The sequence below is a fragment of the Schistosoma mansoni genome (genome assembly GCF_000237925.1).
Source record: "Schistosoma mansoni, WGS project CABG00000000 data, supercontig 0142, strain Puerto Rico, whole genome shotgun sequence".
In the NCBI taxonomy this organism is placed as follows: domain Eukaryota; kingdom Metazoa; phylum Platyhelminthes; class Trematoda; order Strigeidida; family Schistosomatidae; genus Schistosoma; species Schistosoma mansoni.
This window is the reverse complement of record NW_017386042.1, coordinates 222,620-233,685: the sequence shown is the minus strand read 5'-3', so window position 1 is coordinate 233,685 and position 11,066 is coordinate 222,620. Positions and strand designations below refer to the sequence as shown.

The 11,066-nt window shown below is 36.9% G+C and overlaps 2 protein-coding genes and 1 non-coding gene across 3 annotated transcripts in view; 2 read left to right on the top strand and 1 right to left on the bottom strand.

Annotated features, from left to right (window-relative positions):
• Positions 1–599: 599 nt before the first annotated feature.
• Smp_158660 (axonemal dynein light chain, putative) lies at positions 600–1,030 on the top strand (the record flags this gene model as incomplete). Its single annotated transcript, XM_018799919.1, has 2 exons — positions 600–765; positions 801–1,030. 2 exons carry the CDS (start codon positions 600–602, stop codon positions 1,028–1,030), a joined length of 396 nt encoding a protein of 131 aa, XP_018646561.1.
• A 4,147-nt stretch (positions 1,031–5,177) lies between these two features.
• Positions 5,178–11,066, bottom strand: part of Smp_158670 (hypothetical protein) — a gene marked incomplete at its 3' end in the record, with an annotated part of 37,379 nt that continues 31,490 nt past the window's right edge. The window contains exons 5-6 of the mRNA XM_018799908.1: positions 8,464–10,269; positions 5,178–6,005 (exon numbers count right to left, since the gene is read on the bottom strand). Coding sequence (XP_018646560.1) covers positions 5,178–6,005; positions 8,464–10,269 — 2,634 coding nt within the window. The remainder of the gene's footprint in view (positions 6,006–8,463; positions 10,270–11,066) is intronic.
• Smp_tRNA_00652_Ser_GCT.1.1 lies at positions 6,307–6,386 on the top strand. The gene has a single exon. It is a non-coding gene (tRNA).

Genomic DNA, 11,066 nt, shown 5'->3' with positions numbered 1-11,066 from the left:
CAGGAACTGGAAACAGACATGAAAAGTGTGAATAGAGACTGGAAGAATTGGAAATGGTTGCCCAAGACAGGTTTGGATGGAGAGATCTGGTGAGTGGTCTATGGTCCTCCACCAGGGTTAAAGGGTGTTTGCAAGTGAGTAATTACTGACCGTTAAAATTTTAATTCGGTAAATAAACAAGTCTAAAAAGTGGTCGCTCGATATGTGTAGTGGTATTATTAAGAGAAATTATCCGAATGGTTCCTTGTTAATTTTTAGACGCCACTTGTTCACTTTGGTTAAGGGCAAAGTGCAGTTAGTGTCAAAAAAATGCACTTTAAAAACAGCTGGTCCTTGCAGGTTGATACTGCTATACAAAATAAATCACATAAACTTTTCAAAAGAAAGCGATAAATATATGTTCATAGATGTGCTAAAGGTTGGACAAATAGTCATTGATGTAGAAGAAAGTTCGTAGCGAAGTATATGAGGCACAAGTGTATGTTCGGTAGGACAGGTGAATCAGCGATTTTCGCGTGACAAACTTCATGTCTAGAATGTTGGGCATTGAAACGGTATAATGGTTGGTATGACAACAATGGTTTGCGTATTTTGACTCAATGGAATTCTCAAAACAAATGCCTAACAGTGAGGAAAACTCTAATTCGTATATTATAAAACCAAGATTTGATCAGAAGTTCCGTCCATGGGCAGTAAGGAACATCATTTCCCAGTTACTAAAAGAACGGCTGGAAACGGAAGTATACTCTCCTGAGAACACTCATGGTATGAAATAAAATATTTTTCACAGTTGTCTGCAGAACAGTGCATTTCCCTGGCTGATGAAATAAAACGCTTATTAAGGAAAAGCCTGTCACTTCGACGCTACAGATACTTGATCCAAGTCATCATTGGTGAAAAGAAAGGTCAAGGAGTGAACATGGCACGCCGCTGCTATTGGGATTCTGATAACGATAACTGTGCAGATGCTTCATTTGTAAATGATTCCTTATTCTGTGTTGCCTCGGTATTTGGTGTTTATACTTACTAATTATACTAGTGTTTCACTACACAAAGTGTCTGAAAATGTTTTATGAGTTTCCAATTAGACATTAATGCTTTTTCGAAAAAAAATCCTGATAATCTCGTAAGTCATGATAAACGGGTGTAAAATCCGTCCCTAGTGTGATGATGCATTTATATGGTAGGTGTCTTCCACCAAAAAAGCAAGTAACTGTAGCAAATCAATTAATACCAGCGAACATATCCGCAATATGAAAATTGAAGCATTCGCCTCTGAGCACTGCTAAATATCTTTGGATAATGCTCATATTGCAAAGTTTTAGATGTAATTTACCTAAACATATATTAAAAACATATTATATAAATGCTGGTTCAATATCACAATTCATTGCGAGTTGTTGATAGTTCCCTGAAGCAATACTACTAGTTTTGAAGTACAAGTAGAAAGCTTTAACCAAAAGATTCAGGATAAATTTGACCATTATTATAGGTCCATTCCAAAATGAACTAAAGTTTGCTAGTAAACCAACCTAGAGTTAGCTATATGCAACGTAGAACCTGTCACATATGAACATTGATTCAAATTATCACACTCCACTAGCACAGCGAGATGAATTTGTCAGGCCAAATCATTGAATAGCAGATGCAGTAACAGTATCGGTAGTAGTAGAACAGATTAGGTACGAAAATATAGATCGAGAATAAAAAGGAATATACGAAATACACAATTATGAGATTATTTTAAGATTCGTGATCTAAGAATAGACAATGAGCGATTGCATCTACGCTATTTGGATCGATTATGAACCATGTTATTGAAGTCTCGAAACATTGGTTACAATAAATTTACTTGGTATTGTTTGTTTGAATCTTCCAAATGATGTTTAGGACTGCAATCGATCAGTTTCTTATTGGCATATGTGCGTATTGCCTTAATTCACAAGCATTGGTTACAATAATTGTAGGAACCGTAGCGAGGTAGTTTGTACCTACAAATACGACTCAGCAACCTCACAAACTGGTGCCAAATTTTTGATTAGCTACTCCTAGTTTTATTCCGACATGTTCTTATGTCGAAAGACGTCGCCTATTGAGGAAGGCGGTAATCTGCCATACGCATAACATGTTCTAACTTCCGCCGAAGATAGCGATCCACAACCTCGTCAACTGACTCTCCATATTTAACTAATGCCCTGTGTTCATCCTTAAAATTCCTCACTCATTCATTACACGGTACATAAAACATTTTTTGAATCCACATATAATTAAAAGTTATCGACCTGCTTGTACCTTCTCCCTTCATAGACCGTATTTCATTCGTCGCTTGGCTATCAGGCGAAATCACGCTCACATAATAAATGATGCAAATTGGCAAGAGCCATGTGAAATTTCTGGATCAGTTCCGACAAATCTCCCGAGATAAACTCATGAGGGATGTATAGACTTTCAAGATAAGTGAGTTGATCGATCGAGCCAAATATGCTTCTTCCCATCATTAATTTGAGCGTCTAAGCTGACACGAAAGAACTGTTTTTTTTTCGTTTGCACACATTTTTATTACTAATGCGTAAAAATGCAGTGGTGCTTTTTACGTCAGATTAGTGATTGTTGTGTTTTGTAAGACTAGTATATGTTTTGAGAGCGTTTAAAATTGTTTGCGATAACAAAACATGTACCCTGTGCATAGATGTGTTCGCAAATCGAATAAATTTTCTGTTTTGATCTGCGATGGATCTCATTAGCTGCATCTCTTATTTCTCATTACCCGTAGTCACTATTCAGAAGGAGTGGTCAGTGAACACAGTATATTCATATTTTCATAAGATGAAAATAGAAAATCATAAACGTAAATATGTGGAAGGTCTAGCAACAACAGCGGAAAAGGCTGCAAGAGAAGGGAACATGAAACAGTTGTATGATACAACAAAGAAGCTCGCTGGAAATTACCGTCAACTAGAACGATCAGTGAAAATCAAGGAAGGCAAAGTAATCACCAACATTGAAGAACAGCGAAACAGGTGGGCATAGCACTCTAAGGAACTCTTAAATCGACCAGCCCCATTAAACCCACCCAACATCGAAGCAGCATCCACGGACCTCCTAATCAATGTTGGTCCGTCAACAATTATAGAGACCAGCATGTCCACCAGACAAATCAAGAGCGGCAAAGCAGCAGGACCAGACAACATTCCAGCAGAAGCACTGAAAGCAGACGTAGCAGTATCCGCAAAGATACTCCACATTCTCTTCAGCATCATTTGGGATGAAGAACAAGTACCAACAGACTGGAAAGGGCACCTGATCAAGATACCAAAGAAAGGCAATCTCAGCAGGTGTAAGAATTACAGAGGCATCAGTCTTCTCTCAATACCAGTAAAAGTCTTCAACAGGATTTTGTTAAACAGAATGGAGGACTCCGTGGACGCCCAACTTCGAGACCAACAGGTTGGGCTCCTTAAAGTGCGATCGTGTATTGACCAAATCGCAGCACTACGGATCATTGTGGAACAATCAATTGAGAGGAATTCATCACTCTACTTCAGCTTCATTGACTATGAAAAAGCATTTTGATAGCGTGGACAGGACAACACTATGGAGACTTCTTTGACACTGGTGTGCCTGAGAAGATAGTAAATATCATACGGAATTCCTATGGTGGATTAAACTGCAAAATCGTGCATCGAGGACAGCTCACTGACTCGTTCGAAGTAAAGACCGGTGTTAGGTAGACGTGAAAGCGCGGATCGACAAAGGAAGAGCAGCATATCTATTACAAGTGAAGAACGTCTGGATGGGGGGCGGAAACGTGGAGAACTAGGAAAGCCATCATCCAGAAGATACAAGTGTTTATCAACAGTTGTCTACGCGAAATACTTCGGATCCGTTGGCCAGACTCTATCGGCAACAACCTACTGTGGGAGAGAACAAACCAGATTCCAGTGGAGGAAGAAATCAGGAAGACGTGCTGGAAGTGGATAGGACACACATTGAGGAAAGCATCAAACTACGTCACAAAGCAAGCCGTCACTTGAAGTCCTCAAGGTCAAGGAGAAGAGGAAGAACAAAGAACCGATTACGCCGAGGAATGGAAACAGATATGAGAAGAATGAACAACTGAATAGAACTGGAAAGGAAAGCTCAGGACAGAGTGGGTTAGAGAATGCTGCTCGGCAGCCTGTGCTCCATTGGGAGTAACAGGCATATGTCAATCTTGTGAATACTACACTTGTTCGAAGTAGCATAATAAAAAATACACACAAAGTAAAAACTGTTCAGAATCTGGTTAGGTTCAGATATAAAGAAATACCTGGAAAGTCATACAGTGATGATGATTAAAAAGATGTACGGTTGCCCACATTATTCTTATTAACAAACTCAATGACAATATATCAATTCATAATATATTTGTAGAAGAAAATCATATACGGAGAGATCTTTGGAAATTGATATCCGAAATGTTACTTAATTGAAAACAAAAATTCAATATTACATAAATGCACATTGGATCTAATACAACTGGGTTGTTTTCACAATTTAAAAAAAAAATCAAGTCACAAAGATGAAGAATAACTAAGCTACAGTGGACTACGAGTTCTCCCTTCATTTGAAAGAGTAAAGACAAATAAAATACGAGCACCAGATCAGATACATACTAAGCTTGTTTTTTTTTAAAAAAGAAGTAGTAGGGATGCATGCATGTATGCAATGAAATAATAATGAGAAATAAACGACAAATAACCTAGAAGATTAAAAAAAACCAAGAAATAACCCAAGCATAACTGGGGATATTATAGTTATCAATAAGGGTGGGTTTCATAGCAGAGGATAAGAAACTGAGATCTAGGAATATGTATGAATTGTTTAGTTGTAATGTTTTGCCTATTACAAATTGAAATGAATAGTTTCATATTATTGACCAGTATTTGAAAATTGAAGACAGATTGACAGTCAGATAGTCTTATTTTAATATACATTCATTCGAAAAAAAGAAGTCAAACTCAATCCAATTATATCAAAATTTTAGATTTTGTCATGGTATACAAATTATAAAATGCATTGTTTTGTAGAGAAAAAATTAAACTACAACATGGGATGTAGAAATTGCACTTGTATCTTTTTAACTACTTGTTGACAAGTAAGTAGTGGAATTGCAACAATAAAGGTTTATTGGATGACTATGTGGTTGCACTTAATACAGCTCGCATTGCCAATGTTTGTAACTGACAGATAGCAACGTAATTTGACGGTAAATCAGCATCTGATTCATCACGAATTATATCCTCACAGTTTACACTGTTATTACTAGATACAGTATGTCCAGAAAAGTGATTATGACAAGGAGATTCTATTGAATGTGAATGTAAAGTGTCTGTAAGAGTACCGTAAATACGTGAACAATAACTATCATTGAGATTATTGTGACTATTATTATTATTGGCATTAGTAACAGTGTTGTTGATACTGCAAATTTTCTGATTGCGACTGGAACCAGTATGTGTGTTATCTATGTCGTGGATATTGTTATTCCAACGAACAGCATTCATATCGGAATAACTTTCATTCCTGTATTGGGATGTTTCTGGAGTGATGATACCAAAATCCAATGTCGCATAGTGCAACATACTTGTAGGCTTTTCAAAATTGTTATGACAGCCTAAATTACCTGTCCTACGTGGAACAGTGGTGGTGGTAGATGTTGCTATTGAGGGAGAAGTAGTAGCAGTGTTATTATTAGTAGTAACAGAAATATTAGTACTTATTGTTACAGACGATGATGCTACTGATGGTGAGGGTTGATTACGGGCAGTCTGAATAGGTGATTCTTTTGAATACGAACTGCAATATGACATACGACTTATATTATCTCCTGAAACGGGATAATTTGCAGTAGGTAAACACGAAACACTAGATGAATGAATACACTTTTGATTATTTTCTCCAGGTAGTGATGAAGTAATTGTCTGAGAAGTGCACAGTCCAGTACACTGGATTTGAGTTAAAGTCTGGCATAAAAAATAAAAAGTCTTCTGTTAATGAATGAAACTTGAGAAATATCACTAGTTACTTATTAGTTAAATTAATATGAAATTTAACCTATTAACACATCAAAGATCCGTGCACACGACTATAAACCACACCAACTGAATTATCGTCGCTATACCTGAACACACCATGCCGAACCTCTGCATTACTAACATGGTGTTGCCACTGGATGACAACAATCCTTCGGAGATAACGATGATTAAACACAGATAGTCGTCTAACATCCTCAACTGGGAGAGACCATGTTTCACAAGCATAGGGAAAAACTGCCGAGTGGTTAAGGCAATGGACTGCTAAACCATTGGGGTTTACCCGCGTGGGTTCGAACCCCATGCTCGTCGAGTCGCTTTGCCTCCAAATTTCCTGGTATGGCCGTGAGTGGGGGAAGTCCGCCCCCCCTCCCGAAATGCTCCCACATGGCCACGCGTACACAGCCACTGTCAAGGAATTTCTATCACTTCCTTCTCTCGACAATGGTATTGTTTGTGGAATTAAGAGGACGGAAAGCGAATGTCCGTCGCTCTAACTGGGCCAGCGGACACGGTGAGTCCACCTAGAGGAGTTGGAAAACCCTGATTCCAAACCAATGGTGCACATAGGCTCCAGTATCCTGAAGGAACAAATGGCGTGTGAACCAATCGTTGATCACCGGCTATCGTGGGACTGCATCTCCTTACGTTGCTTTGGACTTGGAAAGTGCTAAGCGTATACCATACCTCAGGACACTAATTGACAACTGATTAAGTGCGGATTGCATGATTCGGGCATTATCGCACAGTAAGACAATATCATCTGCATACTCAAGGTCGAAAAGTCTTTCTCTAGGCCACAGATTCACACCGCCATTACTTTCATCCATCAGAGCTGTTTCCAGAACGTCCTCGATGGCAAAGTTGAAGAGGAATGGTGAAATTGGGCAACCCTGTCTAACCCCACTGCTTGAATGGAACAATGGAAAGAGGTGGTTGTATGCCCTCACTCTGCTTTAGATGTTTGTATATAAGGCCATTAAGATGAAATACATTTCTCAAGCACACCCTTCTTCAATAGATAATCCCGGAGAACAGTCCTGTCCAATGAATCGAAGGCAGTTCTGATGTCAAGAAACACTACGATTGTTGGCTTGTGATAAGTATGTCAGTGTTCTAACATTTGGCGAAGGATGAAGGTATGATCAATCCATCCTCGACCAAGACGAAAACCAGCCTACTCCTCACGAGTCAATCTTTCTTTGTACAACCTACAAAGCATGACGGAAGTCAATAGCTCGGACGCAATCGGAACTAGACGTTCCCCCGATAGTTGTAACAGAAACGACGTGAATCCTTTTTAAAGATAGGGACAACTACCAACTCATTCCACGATGTTGGCACACTCTCTAATTGCCATATCTTTGTAAACAACTTAGTTCCCTAACCAGAAAGTGCAGACCCATAAAACTTTTATCCTATCATTGTGAGTAGTGATGAGTAACAAATCTAAGTCAATGGACAATGTAATGCTACAATTTGTAAAGATCCTCAAAACAGTTGATGAATGTAATATTAAGATGAATTAATGATCCTTATTTGGACAGGTTACTTAGGGAGGTTAGAGAAACAATCTGATGATTCCACATCATAAAAATGATAGGAACTCTTTTGTGCGAGCAGAGAATAGGTGATACTAGCTGTTAAAAACAGAACGACCTCTATTACATTCATGTTGAGAATCCACCACACAATAACCAACTAGAGTTGATAAAACTATAGCAATAAGTAGTTATTGCACTCAATTGCTTTGCTGTTTACTGCCAAGTAAGTTATCGATCCAACAATTCATCAAGTAATATTTCATGTTTCTAGTCGTGTACGGAAAATCTATTTTATATATTCTTTCAAAGTCATTCATGTTATTTAGCATATAATATACTTAGTTTTCAATAGTAGGTATGCTCGAAACACTGAATGCGTTTGATGGAATCGATGAAAGACGATCTAAGCCGTAATACATCTTGCAAGATACCAGGTTCGGATACTGCAATACTAAAATTAGAAACTTCGGATGATGTAACTGAAAATCGACCGACTGCTGTAGGTCAAGTAATTATTTTCAACTAAATATTTAGTAACGTATCATCCCATATTTTCTGTTTCACGAAGTTATTTACTACATCTAAACTGTTTAATTTTCTGTCGCTATGAGTATTGTCATTTTCACCCTTTTGTTTTTCCTCTCTTCGTGGTTTAACATGGGATGGAGCGATTCGCCTGAAACACATATGTAACAAGCTTATGTTTGATTTCTTTTTTGTCCATCTGCCTGGGAATATCATATATTGAAATTGATTTCAGTAATTTACAAGTTAACACTTAGAAATCCTGACTTCAATTAGGTAGATATGATATCGAGTTTTGAATAGAACTGAAATGTACTTACCTGAGGACTTGTCGACAAATTATAATACGGTGAATACTCAGTAATCATATCTAGCATATCAGAATTCTTTCTGTCTGAAGAATTACTAAGATTACGATGTATCTTACATAAATAATCACATGGAATCTTTTTATTTACACGAAATGACAGATTTTCTTGTCGACTATGATTAACACCAGTGTTAGCATAACTATGTTCACGACTGCTAATACCATCACCAATAATAACAGTATTACTACATGTATTTGGATTTGGTAGACTAGCATGCCTTGAATGTAAGTAGATCTTGGATGACGTTGATGGTAATCTTGATAAAATTAACGTTTGAGATTTGTTCCTAAACTTTCTCATTACATCATGTTCTTTCGAGCTATTAAAACCATCATTATTATTATCACTATTAGTAGAAGTAGTGGCTGTAGTATTGTTTGGTATAATTGAACTAGGTTTATCGATTATTTCTGGCAGATTTATATCTGATGACAATGATTTTTTCAACAGAACAGGTGGGCTGTTACAAGCATTGATATGTGCTAATTTTTGTTCTCCAAAAGATGACGTTGAATCGCCTCTTTCTACGGCTAATACTATAGTACCAACCCCGTCAACTAGTGTTTGTTCATCGACACTCGCCTTTTTATCTATTTCTGCTACATTGCTAATATTATTGTTATCACTGTATTCGTTAGATAGTTGGTGAGGGAAACAAACTGTGGGCGTTGCTGGTGTTGTCATTGATGGCGATGAACGCCTTACTGTACTACAACAGCAATTATCGTTATCATTTTCAGAAGCACAATTATTAACCCCATTATTGACAGCAATTAAATTATCATAAATTCGTTGACAACATACACTTTGTCCTTGTATGATATCACAATAAGATGAATTGTTATATAAAGGCGGTAGAGGTGCTTCAGGTAGATTAGATATCTCATCATCTTCATTAACGTTAACGATACACTCATCGATATCAACAACTGTATCATTCTTTGTGTCTTTATCAAGACAACATGAATGATGATTATTTGATCGATGAACAGAAAAATAACTACCACCACTACGTTGACAATATCCTTTGCCGACATGATGACATTCACGATTAATACTGCTCCTAGTAGCTGCAGCATCATCATTACAGTTGATTGGATTAACTGATGCAATATCAGACAATTGTGGACAAGAATATTTAAAACTATTTTGCAGCTTAGTACAATGATTACTGTTTGTGTGATCATTATTAGCATGTTGATTATTTTCGTTATTACCAAAATTATTTGATGAGTTCTGCAGCTGGAGCCAATGTAAACAGTTCGATGATACTCGATCGTGATGTTCTTGTTTTTGTTGAATTTTATTATTATTCGTCAACTTTATAGTTTGACTTTGAAGGAGATCAATTTCTGTATCATCAAATGAAAAAGCTAAATTATTACGTTCCGATAAAACTGGTGGATACGGTCGATTATAATGATGAAATGTATCATGATTATCAGTTATGTTTTTATGATCACTTCGTCCATTGAATAGATTTCGATCGATTTTTTCATTGATTGAATCATGTAACATAGGTGTAGTACTTAGAGATATTGATGACTGTTTGTGGAAGATTTTGTTAAATGGCATAATTAATGATAATTTTCCATTATTATTACTTCGTAGTAATGAACGACTTTCAGAAATAGCTGTTGATAATTGATGAACAGATAGATTATCTCTATGTTGATGAACACATGTCTGTTTAACGAATGTATGACCAAAAGAAAAACAGCAAACAAACATTAATGCTTCAATAAAAGTAAATATCTAATAAACATGAAGATTACAATTCACTATATATATTTTCTAGTGAAATAACTCTATTAGGTAACACTGAAAAGGGATTGGTGTAGCCCATCAGCAAGTGTTGCAGTGGTTTAGTAGTTAAGGCGACAGACTTCAGACCAACTAGGCCCAAGATTCGAACCCTAGTCCACTGATCCCGATTTGGGCAACCGAGAAGTATCATCAGTACTTACGTTTAGCGTATGGCTCACACCCAAATACCAGATGAATGTGTTAATTTATTATTTAGCCAGCAACGCTTAGAAGAGTAGGTTTTGAATGTCTACTGTTTAAAATATATAACAGTAAACATGTAACAATAGTGTGATCTATAGAAGAATAGTAGGTTAGTCAGTCAGCTACAACGTAGAACCTAGTACTTATACCTATGTACATCGGTATGCCATACCCCACAAGCACAGAGAGATGAGGTTGTCGAATCAAATCCCAGAATAGTAAAGGTAGTATCGGTATCAGTAGTAGTAATAAAGATTAGATATCGAAGATTTAATTTGGAAAGAAAATATAAATTAGTGAAACAAAAACAAGATGTTATGAGGAATTTAGAATTTCTGGGAATGAGAAGAATGAATGCACGTGCGCAATTGCAAACGATTTTGAGCCATGTCATTCAAAGTCTCTAACCAGTGGTTACAATAATTACGTGGACCTCAGGGTAGATATCATTTTCATGGTTGACTAACTCCTTCTCTACTTGTTCCTGAAATATATTCTTAACTTTTTTATCATTAATTTGAACTCTAAGAGGATTTTAGCTG